Source organism: Pseudophryne corroboree, chromosome 6 (assembly GCF_028390025.1).
Source record: "Pseudophryne corroboree isolate aPseCor3 chromosome 6, aPseCor3.hap2, whole genome shotgun sequence".
In the NCBI taxonomy this organism is placed as follows: domain Eukaryota; kingdom Metazoa; phylum Chordata; class Amphibia; order Anura; family Myobatrachidae; genus Pseudophryne; species Pseudophryne corroboree.
This window is the reverse complement of record NC_086449.1, coordinates 472,803,993-472,829,852: the sequence shown is the minus strand read 5'-3', so window position 1 is coordinate 472,829,852 and position 25,860 is coordinate 472,803,993. Positions and strand designations below refer to the sequence as shown.

Here is a 25,860-nt window from a genome sequence, read left to right as displayed (position 1 = left end):
TTTGGAGCAGACAAGGGAAAGGGGGAACATGAAAGAAACTATCAAGGGTTCTAACAAATAGAGATGTGCAGGTTCTGAATGTCAAAATCAATGTGACTTAGGAATTTTCCAAATTTTTCTTATTGGCTATTCAAAACACGTGATATCCGAGAGCCAATAAGATGTCATTTTGAGATCCTGGTAAATCCAAACCCACACATCTCTACTAATAAGGTACAGGAGGGAGACATTTTTCAAAGGAGGAGTATTAGAACACGAGGACATGCACTGTAACTGGAGGGAGATGCATTCAGGAGAAATTTGAGGGAAAAATTACTTCACAGAAAGGGTAGTGAATAAGTAGAATAGCCTCCCAGCAGAGGCGGTAGACGCTAAAACAGTGGAGCAATTTAAACATGCACTGGATAGATATAAGGATATCCTTACAAAGAAATAAGGATCAAATAAAGTTTGAGGTAACAATATGGCTAAAAAAGGTGAAGACTAGATGGGCCAAGAGGTTCTTATCTGCCATCAAATTCTATGTTTCTATGAGATGCAATGAAAAAACAGCAAAGTAAAAGGTGCTGGAGAAATGGTCCGACCACCAGCAGTTCGCAGCCATCGCCACTAATCAAATTCCCTACTCAGAATATATGTTAGGAAATCCATTTGAAAAATACTGTGGACTGCGCAGGCGCTAACTGAATAAATGCTAAAATAAATAATCAAATAAAATAAACATAACTTGAAGAGAAATGTTATTGTATAGTTGGTCAGTACTGAAATATGGGGACATGGATGCCTGGGGACAAAAGTTCCTAAGGAAAAATCTTTGCAACCTTGAATCTAAAGGGGGGTACACACGGAGAGATCCATGCTTAATTTCTAAGCAATCGGACTAGACTGCGTAGAAGTTAAGCACGGATCTCTCCGCGTGTTTGCCCATAGCGATAGCGATGCTTCGCCCCGTGCTTCGATATCGTCAGTTCTAGATTTTGCCTGCATGCAGGCACAATCTACCAGGTCACTCACTTCACCGCTGGGTAAAGTGAGCAAACCCCCCCCCATCCACCCCTCTCAGCTCAGCACACACCACACACTGTGTGCTGAGCGGGGGAGAGATGTGTGCTGAGCGGTCTGTGCTAAATCGCTCAGCACACATCTCTCAGTGTGTCCACCCTTTAGTGACAGTACTTCTGAGATTGTAGTGCTCTACAGTCCACAAGGCAGGATCACTTGCAATGCGCATGAATGCCCCTCTCCGCAGGAAGTCCATGGAAATTATTTAAAAAAATTGTCAACCACACATACGTAAAGATAGAAATAAACATTATATATATTCTTTAGCGACTAATAGAAGAGAAAATTGCACACAGCACTGCAATAATAATTAAACAAAAAGTTACTAGTCTACAAACTGCACTCACTGATCTCATTAAATGTGTTGCATTATTAAAAACAAAGCAGAGGATGAGAAGTAAAACTTACCCTTAAGGCTTCTATCACAAGGTCCCTTGCTTCCAACTCTCCTTCTAAAATACTTAAAAGAAACCGCAATTCTGGCTTGCTCAAATTCTCCACATTAAAGTCTTTCATCTACAAAGATAAGAAAAGAGACCATGATATTAGCAGTCGAATAATTGCTTCAGATGGATGTGAAATGAGCAAGTAATAGTTGCTTGCATATAGAATATGTATATTATATGCTCTGATTTCTTTATTGGTACATACAGTAATGAAGGAAAAAGAATGGGACTAGAATTCATTTCATTGGAGACGTGGAAATTATAGCGTGGGAGAAAACTGTAGCACCAGATAAACAAAGGTAAAATATGCGAACTGCACACACTGCAAAATTCTATTACCACTGAGAGAACACAATGTCAATCACTGTGCCATCATGCTGTACATTATATACTCTTTACAGCTGTGTAGATGCGAGGGTTTTAAAAATGCATGCTCAGATTTACAATGGTTACTTAAATATATTCTATTTAACCAGCCCAAGGGGCTGTTTCTGCATTGACACGCTTTAATCTCATACTGTATGCTGAAAAATATGCTGCATTACACATGGATTTTTTTTCCTTACATTGTCTCCTTCCCAGATCCCTGGAAAAACCATTTACATATTTCTCTCACTGCCTCAACCCAAGTGAGATGCAGCAATCACAAGCTACAGAGATTGTTGCTTGCAATAGGTCCCACTCCTCATACTCATAAACCCACTCTTCAGGCCAGGTTAACAAGCTCCATTTGGCTATCAGTATTACAGAACCTGCAAACTGTAGGAAAATGGCTGCATGCAGCAGTCTCCAGCACTCAACTGGTGTTGTTTCTAAGGTGGTAGTGCAACTTTGGTATCACAGTGAGATAAAATCTTCAGCCAACAAAAGAAAAATAAACACAGCTAGAAGACCCTAAAGTACTGTAGTGTAAGTAAATACTGTAAAGCGATATACACCCTTCTATACGGGATGTAGTTATATGACTCCTGAACGCCAGTCACAACACATCCACCTACATCCTCCCTATGCCGACCAACAGGGACTATTCCCACTCGTGGGTGTCCCCGAGCCCACACTGGACTTGTTGCGCTCGTCCCCCGACAAATAACCCCCCCCACACCTACATTCTGCAGCCGGGATCCCAGCATCGGGATGCTGACCGCAAGGATCCCGGCCGCTGGTAAAGCGATAGATACCCTTTATATACAAGGTTTCTGATTAAGGGAATGGGGCCTGATAGTGTATTGGAGTCGTAAGCATGACCCCAAGGTAGTATGGCCCTGCCATCCCTCTGTGCAGCTTCTACAGAGGGCCCGTATCTCCGAGTACCAAGGCCCGGAGAGTCTCTTGATGACCCTCCTTCAGATTATAAGAGAGAACAAACATTAAAGACAGGTGTTTCTCAGTGACAGAGGCTTCATCTTCGTTGAAGGACCTCCGCCCTCCAGCGTTTGGCAATGTTATCTCCCTGCAAAATGCAATCTACTATATTTACTAACAGTTATACAACACATAAATATAGAAATATAACTGTTTCCAAGGTTGTTTTATCATGACATAGTGCCCTGCCCATGCTATTTTAAGGGGGGAAAAGCGTCCTGGCCTATTCTGCAGCCAAGATGTCTCCTTCCCCCTGGGAAGAAGATATTTTCCCTGTTCTTCCCCAGTGAAGGAACAGTGGAAATGTCAGTCAGTCGGTTGTGGTGGGGCAAACAATGCATGATGCAGCCTCCTTGCAAAATATCACATCAACGGACATTCAGGATGATCCGGCATGTCTGACCAATCAATATTTTTATAATGGTCACATGTATACACTGCACAATTATCTGGCTGATCCGCTGATATAAGGCAGATCTGCCAGATAATTGCATAGTGCATGGGTAGCATTAGGCATGCAGCTTTCCAACAGCACTTGAGATTTTGCATCACTTCATAACCCTGATTGGGTGTACCTGGGTACCTTCTCATCTCATCTCCAGAAAATCAAGCAGACCTGTAACCTCTAGCCCCTAAATGCCCACATCAGTGCACTCTGGGTCTGAAAGCTGGACTCGCACTCTCAGGGGCCAGGATTTTCTTGCCCTTCACTGCTGGCATTGCCTCCTTATCCTAAGGACTACTCTTCAAGGAGCCAATATTTTAGTAAATACATTGCACTCTACATGGTCCAGACTGCAAATACCTATCTCATTGAATGGGATTGTGAGGTGGTCTGTTTGGTGGGATATATGGGGTGGTCAAATCATAAAGAGATTAAATATTACATATAATACTAGGCTACACTTTGTTGCCCCATTTCATAATGCAAAACACACAGCGACAGACGTGTCCAAGATTTTACCCATCAAAATTAAAATGTGCTCCTCTGCACTGATAATCATGCTGCCCAACATGTGAACACTCAGAAATGTGCTATGAAATAATTACAATAACCTTACATTGTTTAAAATATGGAATGGCATTTTAACAAAGCTATTACCTTTGGCTTGGTGACTTTTGAAAACTGGCAGTGCTTTTTATACATGTATACAAAACAAAAGATGTATGTATACTGTAAATAATAATACTTTGTGAGAAGCCTGGTGTTTGGAAACAGTAGTTATCTAAGACATCTGGTTTCTATAAAACTTCAAAAAATACACTAACTTTGAAGGCAAAAAAGGAACAGCATTCTTAATCTTCAAATCCCATTTGACAATAAAATCATATTTTTTAAATGGTGAAAAAAATAGGGCAGATAGGTTAGCAGTTACTGTATGTGCCCTTAATACAGTTCATTAACATGACGTTTTGAAAAAAAAAAAAAAAAATTCTGCACATGCAGGACAAGTACAGTAGCCCAACAAGGTCTACCATTTTATAAACCAGGCCAGTGGTTCCCAAAATAGGTCATCAAGACTCCCTAACAGTCCGGATTTTAAGGATATCCATGTTAAGTACTTGATGATTCCATTTATACACAAGCATGAATATCCTTAAAACCTGGAATGTTAGGGTGACCTGAGGACTGAGTTTAGGAAGCCCTGAACCAGACAACCTAGCACATCACATATTCATAGGGAACACTTTAGTTATGTGAAGATGGGGGAGATATAGGTTTTAGATCCCAGCATCTGTGGAAAATTAATTTTTTTCTGTTCCAGTTACTGTCAGGTGATCACCAAGCAATAACTACTAAGGGGTTATTTCTTTTGAAAGAGTAGATTCCCCTCTTTCAATACAGGGTGCCCTCCCATGTGTGTGGGGCAGTATGGGTGAGATAGGGCCACCAACCTGTATGACAGCAGCAGCGCCGGCAGCGTGAAGAGCTCTTCAGTCACCAGTTCACCTCGACACTGATCTCCCATGTAAGTACCACACTCCTCCCTCACCTACTGTGGACATATTTGTAATGGGCACTACTACTGTGGGCATTGTGTGCAGCACTACTACTGTAGGCGTCATGTGTAAGGGGCACTTCTACTGTGGGGGAGAGATACACAGGCATAGAAGGGGGAGAGATACACAGAGACATAGAAGGGGGTGAGAGAGAGACACACAGAGGCATAGAATGGGGGGGGAGAGAGACATAGAAGAAGGGGAGAGACACACCACTGAGAGACACCTAATGAAGGGACACACACACAGAGACATAGAATGTGATGGTGTGCTAAGAGATGATATAGGCGATAGGGGATGGTTGCTTAGAGCTGACGCAGGAGGAGGTGATGGTGTGCTGAGTAATGATGCAGGGGGATGTGATGGTGTGCTGAGTAATGACGAAGGGGGATGTGATGGTGTGCTAAGAGACGTCACAAGGGGAGGTGATGGTGTGCTGAGAGATGACACAGGGTAGGTGATGGTGTGCTGAGAGACAACACAGGAGGTAGGTCATGGTGTAACTGAGAGACGACGTAGAAGGAGGTGATGGTGTGACAGAGACGTCACAGGGAGACAGTGGTGGAACTACCACCAGTGCAAGCGGTGCCTTGCACTGGGGCCCGCCACTGTCAAGGGGCCCAAAGCCAGTGCGGCATGTAATGAGTCAAAGTGACTCATTACATGCTGCTGTGTGCTGTAAAAAGGGGGGGCGCTGTCTGCCGTAATGTGTAAAAAAGGGGACGCTGTCTGCCGTAATGTGTAAAAAAGGGGACGCTGTCTGCCAAAATGTGTAAAAAAGGGGACGCTGTCTGCCGTAATGTGTAAAAAAGGGGAAGTCGTCTGCCGTAATGTGTCAAAAGGGGACGCTGTCTATCGTAATGTGTAAAAAAGGGGGACTGTCTGCCGTAATGTGTAAAAAAGGGGACGCTGTCTACCGTTATGTGTAAAAAAGGGGACGCTGTCTGCTGTAATGTGTAAAAACAGGACAGTGTCTGCCGTAATGTGTAAAAAGGGGAATCTGTCCGCCGTAATGTGTAAAAGGGGTTCTACCTGGTGTAGTGGTGCTACTGTGCGGCATAATTTGAATAATGGAGACTACTGTGCACCGTTATATGAATTGGTATTATTTTTTGTGGCCACACCCCTTCCCCATGAAGCCACGTCCCTATATTTTTTGCACGCGCCTATGGCGCGCACTGACCCTGTTTTACATAGAGGGGGGGGGGCTCCGATACAGTTTCTTGCACACAGCGCTAAAATGTCTAGTTACAGCACTGTTGCTAGGTATCCATTTCCCTGGCCCTGAGCAGGTCCCCCTCACCAGATCCTCTCCATGGGTGAGGGGGTGGACTTGGACAGGATGAGGGGGAAGAGGCCCAAAGCATTTTTTCGCACCTGGACCCACCGCTCGCTAGTTCCACCACTGCAGGGAGAGGTGATGGTGTGTTGAGAGACGACACAGGGGTTAGGTGGTAGTGTGGGGGATGGTGTGGCTTAGAGACGCAGGGGGTAGGATGTGACACAGGGGGCACAATGTTAGTCTGGTTGAACCACTGTTGTTTGATGCTGACCTTGTTAATATTCCTACACAAACAGCCATCTTCTGGATGATGTGATCTCCTACATGAATACTGAATACCAACTGAAGATGCCGTCTGCCTTAAAGGATACATTTCTTCAGAGGTTCCACATAGCTGCAGTGAAAACCATCATATAGGTAAGGTGCATGTGGAATTGAAAATAATGTTCCCATGTGTGAGGCACACCCCATTTTCAGTGGGCATGGCCCTTCTGGTGCGTGATTCAGTGCACACACTACCATATGACATAATGTAATCTGTCCCAGTGTAACAATTTAATTGATGGGGGGGGGGGGGGCACTCTTAAGGTGTGAACACACAGTGAGATGATAAATCTGTAACATTTTGACTATATAGTCAAAATCTTAAGGAAAGTTAGTGCATATCACAAGGTGTTAGGCATCTTGCGATACCGATTCGATCCCGATGCGCGCTCCCATGGGGTCGGTATTGTAAGGCTAGATAGAGCAGGCAAGTCAATCTTGACTATCTAGTGTACTATCTAGTGTAACGTATAGTCAAAATTAGCACTTAGTGAAAATTGTACATAGACAAAATCTCAAGCACATATGGTAAAAATCTGTACTCTCTGTACTATCTGGGCTCTGCGGGAGTTCAAGGGAAATCGCACAGTCAAAATCGGGCATAGCAAGGGGATCTCACCGTGTGTACACACCTTTAATCTTGCCCTGGGCTCCGAAAACCCTAGTTACGCCTCTGCTGCAGATGACAGTGGTGGTTGGTCAGTGTGTACCATCTGCAGATATTCCTGCAGATAATTTGATCTGCAACTTTATCTTTTGGTGTGTACCCACCTTAACATACAAATGTCCCCGTAAGGATAAGGAATTCTCCATTCCCACACTGGCTTATTATTGAGCACACTTTGAAGAAAACTATCGGAAAGTGTGAATGCTGCCATTAAGGAGTAAGAAGAGAGGAGTACTCAGCCAGATTTAGTTGTTTATTTAATTTATCCCATAACTCCAGAGTAAAATATTATATTTTTTGAAGCTCCGAAAACCAACAAAATCTCATGTATAAATATTTACATTTCACTGCAATAATCACAATTATTCACAGTGTTGCATGTTTTATTTAATACCACCAAAGTTCTACATATACACATTTTGTATATATTTAAATATTGGCTGCTTTCCCAAAACTAGCTAGAACCATCCATCCAAACACTTCAGTGTCTCATTTCACTGGAGACAGGAGGCTGTAGCAATCCAGTCTTAAAGGTATATTATCCAAACATTGTATCATTAATGTTTGACAGTCTGCAGGACACATTTAATGCATTTGTCTACACAAAGTTAGAAAACCAATGTGCTCTCCATGTTTCTGTATAAAGGAACTGCTGTGTTTAGTTCTAGCGTTCCTTTCACTTTGTTGATTTCATGACACTTTTTACTTTGCTGTAAATCTACAGTATGAGTTATTACTATGTTGCAGTAATAGCTATATTTAAATTTTTTTTAAAGAATACAATTAAAATGTAACATATAGGATGGTGCGGATTAAACCATAGCTTCAACTGAAGCAGCTTGCCCTATAGGTACAGAAATTCTACAGCACTTTCTTTTAAGTTAATTTCCCAACTGCAATAACATAAAAACATTTTTAGCATTCATGTCCTTCTAACACAAGGGTTCACATTCACGTGCACCAACGCACTGTCTTGTCCTTTGGCCTTTCCAAATGCGAAGTGGATTAATAATTAGCAAAGCGTTACTAATTTTTCCTCAGTACCATTGGTCAACTGCTTAGATTCAGATTCTTCTGCACACATTCAGCAAATGTTATCAGTCTGCCTGTGGAGGACACATAAACTTACTGTCTCTGGCAGAGTCACATCTACAAAAAAAATTAAATAAACTGTTCTTATACCAAAATTTGCTGATTTATTTCTTCATATTACAAAGCCATAATTACTCACAATTATTTTAATCTTAAAAATATAAGTTTAGGTCCTTGGCCATTATTTTATCAACAGTAAGGACTTAATTTTCCTATTTTCAGGGGACTAATCCCTAATTTTGGCAGTGTAAATACATTTGCAGCTGAGCATAGCTAAAATGCCTTAACATTTCTCCCTATTTTAATATTTCTCCAGAATGTGTTATTGCATACATTGCAAAACCAGCTACAGTAAAGTGATTTTTTTTTATTCAACTGTGTTATTTTATCATCTAATGTCTCTTAGCTCAGAATTAGAGGTCACATGAAACTACTGAGAAAATCATGACTGTACTCCCTGGTTACTTGTGAATCCAAAATTAGCCATGAAGTAACAATGCTTTGTAAACTGTGTGCGACACAAAATACTTTAGCTAGATTCTCTTATCCTGCTTCCAGTAAACAGGCGACATGTGGAGAAGCAGAAGACACTTCAAAAATCATGACAACTTCCCCAAAAACATTTCAATATCTTGAGGAATGATGGTTTTTCATTCACACCATTCTGTGAAATGTCTAGCCTAGCGATCATCCTCACTCAAGTTCCCTGACCTGACAAAAATACAATGTTAGTGCTGCACCGCCAGTTAAAAATCATGGCAACAGTATGACTTCTGTCTACCAAATTTATTTCACACACTACTGTATTACATAATGTATTCTGTCCCAGTGTCACATCAATTCAGAGAAGAAGCTCAAACTAAAGAAATAAGAGATCACAGCAAAGACCACTTTTCTTAGAAATTGCTTTTAACATTAAAGGCCCGTACACACTAGGCGATATGGACCAGGAGCAATGGAGGTCATTCCGAGTTGATCGCACACTGACGATTTTCGCTGCGCTGCGATCAGGTCTCTACTGCGCATGCACCACAATGCGCACGCGAGTCATACGGGTACAATGCGGATCATTGCTGAGCTATGGATTTAACGAAAAATCCATACGCACAGCCGATCACAAGAAGATTGAAAGAAAGAGGGTGTTCATGGGTGTCAACTGACCGTTTTCTGGGAGTGGTAGGGAAAACGCAGGTGTGTCCGGGCGTTTGGAGGGCGGGTGTGTGACGTCAATTCCAGGACCAAAAAGACTGACGTGATCGCAAGGGCTGAGTAAGTTCAGACCTACTCAAAAACTGCACAAAATGTTTTTGCAGAGCTCGGCCGCACAGGCGTTCGCACACTTGCAAAGTGAAAATACGCTCCCCTGTGGGCGGCGACTATGCGTTTACACGGCTGCTAAAACCAGCTAGCGAGCGATCAACTCGGAATGACCCCCAATAGTGTTTCTCCTCCTGGGCCAGGCCGCTGAGATTGTGCATACACACTGCGCGATATCGCACAGTGACATCATTCCGCAGCCGGCACAAATATGCAGCATCTGACTATATTATCAGATTGAGCTGCACATACAGACAAAAGAGGGGGTCATTAACGACCCCCGAGATCGTGCATTGGCCGTCGTCAGTAGCATACACTGGGCGATATCGCTCAGGAAGATAAAAATGAGCGTTATCGCTTACAAAATCACCTAGAGTGTACGGGCCCTTACATAAACATTCTGTCTGTGTCCTATAATTATCAAGTATATACAGAAGGTGATCATGTTCCAAAACATGCAGAATTTTGTAGGTGGTTCACAAATATTATATAAAGGTCGAGTATCCCATATCCAAATATTCCGAAATACGGAATATTCCAAAATACGGAATTTTTTTGAGTGAGAGTGAGATAGTGAAACCTTTGTTTTCTGATGGCTCAATGTACACAAACTTTGTTTAATACACAAAGTTATTATAACTATTGTATTTAATGACATTAAGGCTGTGTGAATAAGGTGTGTATGAAACAAATTAATTGTATGTATATACACACACTTTGTTTAAGGCACACAGTTATTAAAAATATTGGCAAAAATGACCTTCAGGCTGTGTGTATAAGGTGTATATGAATCATAAATGCATTCTGTGCTTAGATTTAGGTCCCATCACCATGATATCTCATTATGGTATGCAATTATTCCAAAATACGGAAAAATCCGATATCCAAAATACTTCTGGTCCCAAGCATTTTGGATATGGGATACTCAACCTGTACTTGCACAGATAGAAACAAGACCGTAAGGTTCTACTCGCAAGAGCTTTGTACTTTAAAAATAAATCTCTGAATTTTTCTTTTGCCAAGGACTTGTGCCATACATGCCAACATTTTTTACCTATGCTGCAGGAGATCATGGTGAAGAGGTGCAGAGGGCAAGAGCAGGGGTCTGCATTATCATTGCAGTGCTATAGTGTGAACTGTGTTATCAGGCCTTGCCCTTCTTACTAGGAAAGTGGCAGGTTGTCGGCCATTGTAAGAAAGTGGCATGTTCACATGTATAACACAGGGAACTCTAAACTGGCGCATTCACGTCTAAGTTTGTGCATACATGTTTTATATTAAACATATATAATGTATAGTTTTATAAAGTCTGATTCTGAACTTTCAAACATAACAATAAATTGCAGTTTGTACATGGTTTTCTTTTATGAATGTATATGTTTAATGCTATTTCAAATTTCAATGCATAGTTAACCTAATAAATATTACAATATGCACTGTAGCAGATTGCAAAATAGATCCTGTCTTTAATACAGAGTCAAAAAGTCTAACCTAATATGTACTTAGGGCCTTAAAAAAGGAATCAAGCCAAGACGAAAGCATTGTAAATTAGGTGTTTATTGATTAGATTTTAGTTTTTATTGAAATTAAGTTTTTGGCTCTCATGTTTCTCTCCAACCCCTTTTGGTAGCTCTCTTATTTGAACCTGAAACCGTTTAGGAGGGTCTTTAAAGATTTACACATCACTGCATGTTGTAAGCAACACAGTGCGAAAACCCCAGTGTCTGGCATGTACAGTACTAAGACTCTGCAAGGCTCACGATTGTACTCACACAGTGAACATATGTAGACTGTTAAGAGAAGGATCAGGCAGATTGGTTTTGAAGCTGCCACTCATTACAGACACCATGCACAAGAGGAAGGGAAAACATATCTTTTGGCTGGAGTAATCCTTTAGATCAGATTTCTACAGTAGTAAATTATTTTTGCTCTAGCGCATTAAATGGTGTATGTATAATATACATAAAGTATTATAAAGGCAAACTAGATCGGCCAAGTGGTCTTTATCTGCAGTCAAATTCTACATTTCTATGCATATACATATATAGATATATTGGGGGATGACTTGGTTCTCACCACCAAATATGAATAAGAAAGATCAGAAAGCTCAGCTCTGGTGTGTTTTTTTGTGCCGCATTTAATATATTTCCGATCCAAGGCCACAAGATTGGAAAAATTTTGATCCTGTTTTTCAGATCCAAAACTTGCAGAGAAGAATGGAATTAAATCTAAACCACTCATCTCTAATATACTGTATCTATCTTGACATAAATACAGGGAACAAATTCTAAAAAGATGTCACTCTGGAAATGTTGCAGTAAACCAAAAATGTTTCTTGTTTAAGTTAGCAATGCTTTGGATGAGAGAGCGATAGAATTTTACTCCATTCTTCCCACCAAGTTTGGATGTAGAACACATTGAGCCTGGGCCTGTTGCTAAGGTAGGAATACAGCAAAAAAGAGCAAGTAACTGTAGAACAGGACAAACTATGTTGTAATGCCAAGGGTACAAATACGTATATTCTTTTGCATCCAAAAAATGTACTGGCTGCTTTTATATGTAGCCCACAAATGTTGGATAGCTTCATTTTCATACTGCAATTTAGATTTGAGTTTGGACACAACTTCCATTTACAGTACTGCTTGCTTATCAGCACAGAAGTATGGAGACAACTCTGTCACATATAGGGGTATATTCAATTGAAGTCGGATCCATTCCGACATTCATTTGTCGGAATGGATCCGGCCTGGGCTATTCAATGACATCTCAATTCGACTTTTAAAAAAGTTGAATTGAGATGCAGGAGGGGCTGTAGCACTGCTCTCCCCCGTCTGCCCGCGGCTCTTCCCTGTCTCCCCCCCCCCCAGTCTCTCTGCCTCTCCCCGTCCCTCCTCTCTCAGTCCGTGCATCACAGCCGCCGCTCACGGCAGTGTCCACCCGGCTCCAGCAACCGACGTCTCGCTTGCTGGAGCCGGGTGGACGCTGCTGTGAGTGGCGGCTGTGACATCCTCCAGCGCTGCTCTCCCCATATCACTCGACTTTTTTTAAAGTCGAATTGAGATGGTCGAAAAGGGGGCGCCCCGTTTTCGACACAAGCACGTGGATCGGCAGCTATTCCGCCGATTCACGTGCTTTCTGACAAGTCAAATTCCTCGACTTGTCGAAAAATTTGGAGTTATATTGAATAGGTCGGAACCCCTTCCGACCTAAAAAAGTCGTAAACTGCCATCTTTTCGACAGACGGCAGTTTTCGACTTCAATTGAATATACCCCATAGTATCATAGTATAGAGGATTCCTTCAAACGTACGTATGCAAAATGAAATACACTCTCCTCCCTCATGTGCTATTCCTTCCCTCAGTTATACCACATCGCCTCCCTACTGCCTGCAACAGTACCAAATCTTGGGGTTCAGCCCCCTTACTGCTATTTGGGTATTACAGCTGTTGATGCAGAAATGTTTACAAACTTTTTTCTTGACAGACAACAGGATCCTGACATCGGGGTGGGAGGGATTATTACCCTCCCCTGTCCCCTACCCTGACCCTCCAGGGGTGGGGGCTAGGCTTAACCCTTGGGGTTGGCGACTCAGGGCAACCCTCAGGGGGTTAGGCACTGTGGGGGCTAGGGCTAACCCCCCCCCCTCCCAGTGCCTAACACCCTCCCCCAAGCCCTAACCCTAAGGCAAACCCTGATACTTACCTTCGGGATGTCGGCTGACTAAAATATACAGTAGTGTAGTTGCTCAATTAGACTAATACAACAATAATTCTCAGCGTGCAAGTACAATTTCACAAAAGGGTGTCTAATCATCGCCTTTGTATATTCCAGATATGGGGGTGGGGGATATTCCGGTTATCATGTTCTTTTCCCTTCAGTATTACACTTACAAGAAATGTGCTATAATAAGCATATAACATACTCAGGTGAAGGCTTCCTGATCCTTTAATATCAGAAAAGAGTTCCTCTCGTATTCATATGGATATGACATCCCCCAGAAGAACATGGTAATCTTATAGCTGTCTCATTCATTTGTCAACAATTGTAAACATGAGCACTTGTATATGAAGCATACATGGACAAAACCTGAAAAGATAAAAATGGCCTCCTACCAGAGAACAATGGAAATGGAAATGGATATTATAGTGTATCTTGTTGGAGGCAATATTAGCTCCTGGAAACAGCACCGGATCAGGTCAAATTTGCTGGGTCTTATCTAGCAGGAAAGACACTGTTTCTCATTGGCTGTCCAGCTATTAACTACTTAGCTATTTATTTGTTAGGGCTGTTCAGAACAGGCAACTAATGGTTACATGATGTGGGAATTGGAGGGGACACATAATGGTCATAATTGGTGGAATCAAGAGAGGAATGACAGACCAGATAAGTATTGCTTGGGAATTCAATATTCTTAGTGTTTTTGTATTAACAGTGGGGCAATAGTATTTTATTTTTCTTATGATATGGAGGTACTGTATCATTTATTTGATTAGAAGGAGATATATTTTATTAATTTAATATCAGGGACATAATTTTTGGCCATTACTTTATTATTTGTAAATATTGAGGCATAAAAAGAAAAAAAAATAAGGCCACAATACTTAAGATTAATATTCTAAAGGGGTACAAAAAATCCTCCATCTCCCTAGTACCTGTAACCTATAGGTACATGGATTGGTCCAATGCTATTAAGCATTGAGCCATTTAGCCCTAGGAAAGGGGTGCAAATTTATTAAGCATTCCCTCACTAAAGGTTTATACCCGATGCTGAATAGTACAGTTCTATTGGTGGAAGGGAGAGGGCCATAAACATTCCTTTTTTTTCCAAGTTTTTGGTTATTTTTGTGCTAAAGTGTCAACAATGGCTGCCAGATAGCTGCAATTGTGGGGCCCGAGCATTTAGCTTTGTGGCACTTACACTTTAGAACTTGGGTGGCTTGCAAAGACCAAGAGGCCTCTTCTCCCGTAATCTTGACAGCCTCAAGACGTTTTACTCAAGCATCTTATTAATACATCACTAATCGTCTTAATAATCAATGCTATCTTTTTCTATATAGTTAATCTTTTACATGGTTATTTTTGTCTCAAGCATTTTATTCTGAAAAATCACAGAGGTTTAAGTCATTAGAAAAAAAAAGCTATATAAATAAATGATACTCATTAGGTCACAATTGGCAGTTGAAAGGACACATTAGTAACCTTATATCTAGTGTGTCGCCCCATTCCCCTTATGCAGATAACAGAAATATCCCTTCCTCGCAAATTCATATCTTTCCCTCATGATTCAGCCACACAAACAAATAAAAAGATATTGGGATCACACAACCATATTGACTGCAAACCTGATTTTCTATGGTCTTGTTTTACTAACATTCATACAGTGTTATACTCCTTTTGCACCTGGGCTATTGCTGGGTCTCCCCAGGTCACAGCTTGGCGTAAAAGGGACCTTGAAAAATAACCCAGGTCGAGTGACCAGGGAATCCGACCTTGGTAGCCACCATGGCTGGACCCAGGTAACGATGCAGTGTAAATAGCTTGACCAAGGTTATCTAACCTGAGTTATACTTAAAAGCTGCTGACTGGCTGTGTATGGAGAGGTCCACCTTAAGGGAGGGTCTGTGAGTGACATGCAGGGCAGACCTGGGTTCAGTGTAAATGGGGCTGACCTGCGAATAACCTGGGTTCAATGTGCAGTGTAAACAGGGTCTGACCATGACCTGACCCATGTTGGAACTGTGTCCTAAAACCTGGGTCGCACCTTGATTTTTGGTGTAAAAGTGGTATAAGTATATATGAGAAGTCTAATTTCTTCAGACCTGCAGCAGTGACCACTAACGTAGATCCTGCCAGTGCACAGATTTATACCATGCTCATATTATGCCGGGACCAAGTTTTTCAAATGGTCACAGTTTGGGAACATGCAGATGTAGGCATGTTCACAATTGCTGCGATGCAACATGCTGCATTGCAGCAAAGGTGTACATAGCTACATCTGGAATATATATATTTATATAATGTGTGTGTGTGTGTGTGTGTGTGTGTGTGTGTGTGTGTGTGTGTGTGTGTGTGTGTGTGTGTAATATATTAATAATGTAAATTAGATAAATCATTTTTAAACATGAACATAGAATTACTATTGCTGTGTACAATCCGATGGATTACAAACTGTGTACCTGTCCTCATCAAATACTAGAGATGTGCACTTGAAATTTTTCGGGTTTTGTGTTTTGGTTTTGGGTTCGGTTCCGCGGCCGTGTTTTGGGTTCGACCGCGTTTTGGCAAAACCTCACTGAATTTTTTTTGTCGGATTCGGGTGTGTTTTGGATTCGGGTGTTTTTTTCAAAAAACACAAAAAAACAGCTTAAATCATAGAATGTGGGGGTCATTTTGATCCCAAAGTATTATTAACCTCAAAAAACATAATTTCCACTCATTTTCAGTCTATTCTGAACACCTCACACCTCACAATATTATTGTTAGTCCTAAAATTTGCACCGAGGTCGCTGGATGACTAAGCTAAGCGACCCTAGTGGCCGACACAAACACCTGCCCATCTAGGAGTGGCACTGCAGTGTCACGCAGGATGGCCCTTCCAAAAAACACTCCCCAAACAGCACATGACGCAAAGAAAAAAAGAGGCGCAATGAGGTAGCTGTGTGAGTAAGCTAAGCGACCCTAGTGGCCGACACAAACACCTGGCCCATCTAGGAGTGGCACTGCAGTGTCACGCAGGATGGCCCTTCCAAAAAACACTCCCCAAACAGCACATGACGCAAAGAAACATGAAAGAAAAAAGAGGTGCAAGATGGAATTGTCCTTGGGCCCTCCTACCCACCCTTATGTTGTATAAACAGGACATGCACACTTTAACCAACCCATCATTTCAGTGACAGGGTCTGCCACACGACTGTGACTGAAATGACGGGTTGGTTTGGACCCCCACCAAAAAAGAAGCAATTAATCTCTGAAGCTGAACCACTAGCCATGAACATAGGCCAGGGCCTCAGCCGTTCCTTGCCACTCCGTGTGGTAAATGGCATATTGGCAAGTTTACGCTTCTCCTCCGACAATTTTATTTTAGATTTTTGAGTCCTTTTTTTACTGATATTTGGTGTTTTGGATTTTACATGCTCTGTACTATGACATTGGGCATCGGCCTTGGCAGACGACGTTGCTGGCATTTCATCGTCTCGGCCATGACTAGTGGCAGCAGCTTCAGCACGAGGTGGAAGTCGATCTTGATCTTTCCCTATTTTTGGAACCTCAACATTTTTGTTCTCCATATTTTAATAGGCACAACTAAAAGGCACCTCAGGTAAACAATGGAGATGGATGGATACTAGTATACTTATGGATGATGAGCGACTGCCGACACAGAGGTAGCTACAGCCGTGGACTACCGTACTGTGTCTGCTGCTAATATAGACTGGATGATAATGAGATAAAATTAAAATATATATATATATCCCACTAGTACTGCAGCCGGACAGGTATATATTATGTAATGACGGACCTGCTGGACACTGTCTGTCAGACTCAGCACTGCAGACTCCTAAAGTAAGCTACTAGTATCAAGAAGATAGAAAAAAAAAAAAACCACGGGTAGGTGGTATTCAATTATGGATGGACGAGCGACTGCCGACACAGAGGTAGCTAAAGCCGTGGACTACCGTACTGTGTCTGCTGCTAATATAGACTGGATGATAATGAGATAAAATTAAAATATATATATATCACACTAGTACTGCAGCCGGACAGGTATATATTATGTAATGACGGACCTGCTGGACACTGTCTGCAGAATGCGTTTATAAAAACACCACACGACGAGTGTTTAACTTTTTCAGGCAGACAATCACAATATACTGGTGGTCAGCAGACAATCACAATACTGGTGGTCAGTGGTCACTGGTCAGTCACACTGGCAGTGGCACTCTGGCAGCAAAAGTGTGCACTGTACTTAAAATATGTACTCCTGCTATAACTGCTCCCCAGTCTCCCCCACAATTAAGCTGTGTGAGCAGTGAGCACTCAGCACAGTCAGATAATGATATACAGTATTACATATGATGCAGCACACTGGGCTGAGCACAGATATGGTATGTGACTGTGTCACACTGTGTATCATTTTTTTTCAGGCAGAGAACGGATTAATTAAACTGGTGGTCACTGGTCACACTATCAGCAGCAAGTAGTACTCCTCCTAATAATATGCTCCCCAAAATTTGTGTCTCTTTCTAGTACTCTAGTCTAAACGGAGAGGACGCCAGCCACGTCCTCTCCCTATCAATCTCAATGCACGTGTGAAAATGGCGGCGACGCGCGGCTCCTTATATAGAATCCGAGTCTCGCGATAGAATACGAGCCTCGCGAGAATCCGACAGCGGGATGATGACGTTCGGGCGCGCTCGGGTTAACCGAGCAAGGCGGGAAGATCCGAGTCGCTCGGCACCGTGTAAAAAAACCTGAAGTTCGGGCGGGTTCGGATTCCGAGGAACCGAACCCGCTCATCTCTATCAAATACAGGTCATGCTAGGGCAAACAGGAGCTACAGTAGCATGGCAGAAAAGTTGCTCAGAAAATAATTTTTGTAAAAGCAAAAAAAAAAAAAAAACCAAAAGGTTATTATGAATTTTAAATGATTCCAATTGGCTGCATATAGGTCAGACACAATTAGCCTTGAGCCCCCGTTGCGGCTGGGGCATGTATTTCATTTGCGTTAGGTAAAGTATAAAATAAGCAATGTTTCTAATCAACAATATACCGTAGAGTCTCACATCACGAGGTTCCTACAGTAGCCACATAATGATGTAACATCGCAGAGCTATTTATTCACAAATTTCACCTCATCAATCTCTAAGACATGTTGCTTAGCAACATAGTATTCAAGAAGCAAGACAGGCCATTGCTATAGCATAAAAGCTCTCAGCCCCCCCAATCAATACTGAAATAATGGAAAATATACACAATATATTATGTAATAACTACTCTCTTACAACTGAAAGACATACACCTTAAAATATCCATTAGATTTACTGTTGAGCATTGGAGAAGGGCCACCCTGTAAAGGTCACCATGGATTTGATCTCACTGAAACGCCTACGCTGGTCTGGTAGCTCATAGGGGAAATTCATTATGCAAGCAAGTCTGTGGGTGTATTCTCTAAACAGCAGCCAACAATAATATCAGCCAAGCAATGGATATATTTGCTTTACTTATTTACCATGCCAATGCAATATGAAACAAGAACAATTGGTTATTATTTTGCCAAAGTAAAAGATTATTTTAAAACCATTAAAGAAGCAGGCAACAAAAGTCTAGCTATTTAATTGAAGTATGTTAAGCCTCTATTCATGCCGCAGATTAATCTACTTTAGGACATGGCCATGTAGTAAATGCAAGAGTTTATTTTTCTGATATCATCTAAATAATTATATTTTATATGATTTGCACACAGACTACATTTAGTTTGTTCATAAAACTTTCAACACTAGAAAACTGAAATCTAGTTATATTTCTCAACAAGACTGTAAACACTGAATGCCAAATCCAAACACACAAAATTGGCGAGTCACACAAGTCATTTTGGACACCATCATGTTTTTGACATGACAGACTAAAGAGTCTTTAGATAATAATCTGGTCATCTAATAACAACATCGGCGCCTGCAGACCAGAATGAGTGGGGGCTTGCCGCTGTTTGGCCATCTGTCCTTTATTGCGGGATCCATGACAGTCAGAATACGGACAGCTGGATCCTGACATCCAGGGTGATAAGTTAGGGTTAGGCTGCAGGAGGGATGGGTTAGGGGTAGATTAGGGTGAAAATACTTATTGCTATACAACGGGATTCTGACCATCGGGATCCCACTGTCGGTATTCTGACAGGTCTGGAATTCGTACCCAACCCTCAGAAATGATGTCATTTAAGTGTATGTGAACATAGTTTGAAAATATTCACTAGCTAATGTTCTATATATTTTGGTGCAAGCAATGAAAAGATAATATAGACCATCTTAACACATGCTGCGCAAGTAAACTGATTTAACAAAGAGAAAATATAAAAAAAACTAGTATCTACGATTAATGTCAATGGAATGCTACAATAGGTGACAATTCAGCTATTCATATCAATACCACGCTAAATGAAAATAATAAAAACATAATCTAACCAGGTCAATGGCTAAATCAGATATATGTGTGTGTGTATATATATATATATATATATATATATATATATGAGAGAGAGAGAGAGAGAAGAATCCTCTGCCATTGCTGCACTAGTTGCATTATTACTGCATTGGTTCTCTCTTGGTAATGCTGCCGGTGGCTCAAACAATTAATCTGTTTCCTCCGCTCTAGGGCATGATAGAAGAAATTCTATTTTAATGCAAGCCCTAGAGAATTTTCTGTTATGCATATCCCTTTCCTTATGTGCACTATTTCCTAGCTATAAATTGATTGAGTAACTTGCCATTCTACTTTACAGTAGGGATTATCACATGGCATTTTTCTCCATTAATAATAAATTGCATTATACAGTATTATGTTTAACATGGATGCAGGTTCGTGCTATTTGGCCTATTTTCCATTAGGGAACAGATAGTAAAACAACTTATCTAATGGAAAAGCTGACCAATACTGTACAGATCACAATATCATTACTGGAACAGAAAGGTGTTTATGTATGTCAACTACAACAATAGCGGTAGTATGTATTGTTAAGCATTACATTTATTTCCGGAGTAACGGTGGTAGCATACAGATACAGGCCAATCGACAAGATGTCTATCAATTTGACCTAGCACATTGTTGGGGATACCTGCAAATAAAGGATGCACTTTATCCTTTTTACAAGCAGAATTATGTATTCCCTAAGGCTTGTACAAAGGTAACTCAAGGTTTTCAGTACTCAGCTACTGTATTAGCAAGAAGGCAAAATAGAATTGGCTGCAATTATTGAGACTCAGGCAGCAATCATACACCATGCTAGAAGGCTTAGTTGGTGATCTGCATGAATGAAGGAAGCAGTCTTGGATTTGCAAATTTCCCAAACCCCAGTTTTCAGCAGATAGACAACACTTTTCAATGATAAAACTATTTTGGATAACCACTTTTCTAAAATCAGCATGTTCCCATGAGCAGCATATAAGTGAGCCCCCAGGATCCGAGCTCTGATACCAGAAATGGATAAGTAGGTTGTGCTCAATCTCATGGTGTACTCCATCCAGGGTGGAGCTTTGTTCATTCAGACTGGACTTTTGGAATAGCCATTATTTGCAGTGAAAATGTATAAACTGAGGCTTCGGGACTAGGGGAGGGTTTCCACAAGGGACATCTCCTAATTTGTACATAGTGACAAAATATAATAAGTACCGTTTTTAGTAAGGTAGGTTTGTCTGAGAGTGGACATCTCCTTTAACATGACTTATCTCCAAATACTCGTTTAATGTAACTTCCACTCTGAGCAGACTGTACAGCACATTGCCCAGGAATTACATTGTTGACCTTTCTCTTATCAGCATGATAGATCAGAAATCAGTCTGTAACATTATTAACAGGGGGCAGAGGGGAGTAGCAGCTCTTCTCACTGTAAGCATCATTATTTTACAACCAACTGAGATAGCAGTAAGATGAGAAGAGACGTTGCCCTCACAAGCAGCATTCTTACTACCTCCCTGCAGCCTGTTAGAACTGTAACTACGTAAACCAAGGACCATACCAATTTACTTCTGAACCTTGGGCCAGTCCCACCACACCCAGTCCTTGTGATATCATGACATCACAGAGAATAGGACCAGGAGTTCGTCCTATGGGCGGCTCTCCGAGCTGCAGGGTGCTCTGTTCCAGGCACCTTACATACCAAATAGAGGTGAGACTGGGGCAACAAGGGTGCCACCCACTCTGCCTTGCTCCCAGATTAGTGCCAGTGGCCGTGAGCCTCTAGTAACGGCCCTAGAAGAACTATTTCAGTAAAACTACACAGACCTTGAAAATTTTCCTGTGTCCTTCAAACACTAACCCACGGCTATACCGTCTCTCCTTCCCTGTGGTGGAAAACTTTCCAGATTCAGCACACTGCTGAACTGAAAGACAATCAGAAAGCTGGCAGATGGAATAGGTTGAACAGCAGGGTAGGAGGAAGAGTGTACGGCACAAGCCCCAACTTGGTCTCAAATCTGGAGTATGGAGCTTGTATGTTTAAGTTAATGGAACAGATAGAGGACATGATGACACAGAGCTCATCATAATGTACCACCCCTAAAGCTGACCCCATTGAATATATAATACAAATATAAATAATGAAACAAAAACAGTAAAGCATTTAATCATTGCAGAAAAAAAAAACACCAACACCAATAATACTGTCATGAAAATTCTAGTCTTAGATTTTTTTTTTCTGCCCTATTACTACGGGATACAGCCATTAGGTCGACACCACTATTGGTCAACATGCATTAGGTCGACAGGATCACTAGGTCAACATGGTCATTAGGTCGACATGTACTAGGTTGACAGTTCAAAAGGTCGATATGAGTTTAAAAAAAAAAAAATTTTGAACTTTTTCATACTTTACGATCCACGTGGACTACAATTGGGAACGGTAACCTTGCCCGAAACTTGGCGAGCGAAGCGAGGGGACACGGTGCACTAATTGGGGTTCCCCATCACTTTACGAAGAAAACACCAATTTTTTTTTTAAAAACCATGTCGACCTTTTGACTAGTCAACTTAGTACTAGTCGACCTAATGGCCATGTTGACCAATAGTGGTCGACCTAATGACTGTCGACCTACGTTGTGTTGACCCAACGACCCATACCCATTACTACTTGATCCACATATTGCCCTAGAAGTTCCCTATCTCACTAGTCCATGCCTTTTCTCTACCAGCAATATGTGCACCCTGTAACTGGTAGTCACATGTATTGGTGAGATTATGCTGACATAAGAATGTTCTTAACACAAAGTGAGCTAGTCACTAGTAGATGATTTACAGCAAGAGATGGCAGGGATGTGATGAAATCAAGTTCTTGCACCTGAAATGTTTTGGAATTGTATTTCATTATATCCTTGTTCCCTATACTAGAATGGGACAAAGATACAGGCCCCCAGTTGCCTGAGTTAGAATTCCACTCTAGTTAGGTCATGTTGCAAGTGCAAGCTGGTTGAGATGTAGTCTGCAGTCTCTTAGATGCATGCTACATGTAAGAAAAATGGGATGTTAAAATTTGTTTTACAGTTAACCAAATACAAAGTCATGTTTATTTATCCTGTTCGAATTTATTCCCCACTGATGCACCCAAATGGAACATATAGTGGTACAATGGCCCTCATTGCGAGTTGATCACTCGCTAGCTGCTTTTAGCAGCAGTGCAAATGCTAGGCCGCCGCCCTCTGGGAGTGTATCTTAGCTTAGCAGAAGTGCGAACGAAAGATTAGCAGAATTGCTCGAAAATCTTTTCCTGCAGTTTCTGAGTAGCTCCAGACCTACTCCTAGATTGCGATCACTGCAGACTGTTTGGTTCCTGATTTGACGTCACAAACACGCCCTGCGTACGGCCAGCCATTCCCCCGTTTCCCCAGCCACTCCTGCATTTTAGCCTGACACGCCTGTGTTTTTTAGCACACTCCCGGAAAACGGTCTGTTTCCGCCCAGAAACACCCACTTCCTGTCAATCACACACCGATCAGCAGAGCAACTGAAAAGCGTCACTCACCCCTGTGTAAAATTGCTTAGTTTTGTGTGAAAGTACTTGTCGCATGCACCCTGTGGCCCATACGCATGTGCAGAACAGCCGTTTTTTTTGCCTGATCGCTATGCTGCGAAAAACGGCAGCGGGCAATCAACTCGGAATGAGGGCCCATATGCACTATCCTGAGCTGTAATTTGGATTTCTGCTGTTGAAGCCAGAGATGCATATCACCATTAGGCTTTATTTCAGTACAAACATGTATTAAATGGTCTGGATACTATAGCTATTTATCTATACATTGGCCAATAGCCTAGGATTACCCCCACACCCCACCCCAATCTTATTTGAGAAAAATTTCCAACCTGACTGTCATTCAGTAAACTGATAGCATACTGCTTCAAATGATACTTTGCAAAATATACCTTTTCCAGGTTTATCTGAACTGACAAATACCAGTAAATAATAATGGCAATGTATTGATAAAGCCCTAAAAGTCAGAAATAAAAACAGCAAATGCCTTCATTTAGCAACCACCACATATTGGTAACTCTAAATACAGTCTTGTAGAAGTAAACAGATACATGTTAGCCAATGTCATAGGAAAGCGTTTAGTGTCACAGTGCAGTGCTGACAGCTACAGTGTCTCTGATACAGGATCTGTCACATGAAGACTTATGTCAGAGCACACACACCAGACCACCAAACCAGGACTGGCAGATGACCACTATTTATATTCCAGCAACTCTGTACAATGTCATTTACACACTGTGCTCTGCTGCACTGCTGTGAGTACTGACCCTCAGAGTAACACACTGGGGTATAGCTATCAAAGCTTGGAGATAGAGTACCAACCAGCTCTTTGCTGTCAATTTTCAAACACAACCTGTAACATGGCAGTTAGGAACTGATTGGCTGGTGCATTATTTATCTCCAAGCTTTGATACATATGCCCCTCAATCTGAGTAAGAATGGAGACCCTCAGTAACACACAGCCCTCTCAGATGGAGTGTGAGTGGGACCCTCAGTAGCACAGGTGCAAATCAAGGTGCCCCAGACCCAGCAGGTAATCCCTTGGGAAAATGAGGAGAATGCAGCAGTCACCGACACGGCGGCCGGCAGAGCGGGGCCGAGAGACGCTGCAGCCAGTGACATGAGCGCCTCCGCTCGGATAACAAGCACATGATGAATGATGGTTTCCCGGCCGCGCAGACCCGACTTCTGCAGTGCCCGAAGCCTGGGATGTCATTTATTCGGCGGCCAGTGCCGGGAAGGACCACGGCTCAATCACTGGGGTGAGCGAGGAGGCACCTATGGGGGGAGGACACAGCCCGGTGCCTCCTCACACACACTCACCGGTAGCACAGCAGCAGCATCCCCACATCTGTGCCCTGTGCAGCTGGCAGCCTGCCCTCTGTCACTGACCTGCGGCTCACACCCAGAGAACCGTGGCCGCCGGGCACCAGCACAGCGCATCCAGCGACCAGCACTGATGTCCAGCATGACACTTGGGCAATGCCCAGTACCCAGCCCCCATTACTGCTGCTGCCCTGTGTGTAACCCCATGGCAAGCCATTGCCCGGTGACCAGCCCTCCCTGCCCAGCACCTTACATTGTCCGGCTCCCCGTCACTGGAGGAGAACGCCCGCTCCTCGCTCTCTCCCACTGTCGCCATCTTCGTGCTGTAGCAGCAGTAGCAGAGACTGAGCCTGGAACGCAGCAGCCGGGGTAGGGGAGGGAGAGGAGGACGCAGCCCCCACAGTCAGCATACCATTACCCGGCCGCCGCTCCTCCCCCTACCTGCAGCCTGCCAGAGACTGCTGCTGCCGCCCTGTGACCCGATCTTGCTGCCGCTGCCCGATATAGTAATTACACATAGGCGCCGGGTTTACCGATATTCTGCCCTGCCATTGCTGCCCCAGCTCCCACCGCCTGCCCCCAGCTAGGGCACAGCAGCGGGGGATGTGCGGCTCTGCATGCAGCTCGGGGTTTACTGTACTGTAGCAGGGCCACACTCCGCTGGCAGCAGCTACATGCAGTGACTGATTACTGTCCGGGCTCAGCACGGTGACCCGTGCACGTACATAGCCTCTGCTGCTGCTGCTGCTCTGGGGACAGGACACTATAAGGATACCAGGCAGTGCAGGCGGACACACTGGGGGGATTCAGATGTTTGAAAAGTCGGTTGTTTTTTTACTGTCTATTATATAGGGGAAAAAACAGACTCCCAACTGACTTTTCAAACAATTGAATATCCCCATTGTATTCTCAAGAGATTTTTCTCATCCTGAAGTTGTTGACTTAAAATAAGCAGGGTTCAGTTTGTTAATTGAATAACAGAGTCAGGTTAATTAAGTCAAGTGGGTAATGCAATGATTTTTGGGCAAATTGCTTTCTGGAAATTTGCCAGAAAAAAAAAAAAAAAGATTTTACAGACACAAGTCGCAGCAACTCGCCATCGTAATATTTTCACTGTTCTGAACAAGGCTTCCAGGGAAAAGAGCGCCCCCTTCTCATTCCGGATATTTCCAGTATATTGTTGTTTTGTGAAATGGAGTGGAATAAGCTACTTCCATTACAAGAAATTAGAATAGAGCATTCACTGACATTA

At 42.4% G+C, this 25,860-nt stretch overlaps 1 protein-coding gene across 1 annotated transcript in view; it reads right to left on the bottom strand.

The window, feature by feature from the left end:
* Window positions 1–25,326, bottom strand: part of CTTNBP2 (cortactin binding protein 2) — a 164,779-nt gene extending 139,453 nt beyond the window's left edge. Inside the window, exons 1-2 of the mRNA XM_063927221.1 lie at window positions 24,862–25,326; window positions 1,471–1,578 (exon numbers count right to left, since the gene is read on the bottom strand). Coding sequence (XP_063783291.1) covers window positions 1,471–1,578; window positions 24,862–24,924 — 171 coding nt within the window. The 5' untranslated portion in view covers window positions 24,925–25,326. The remainder of the gene's footprint in view (window positions 1–1,470; window positions 1,579–24,861) is intronic.
* Between the last annotated feature and the right edge of the window lie 534 nt (window positions 25,327–25,860).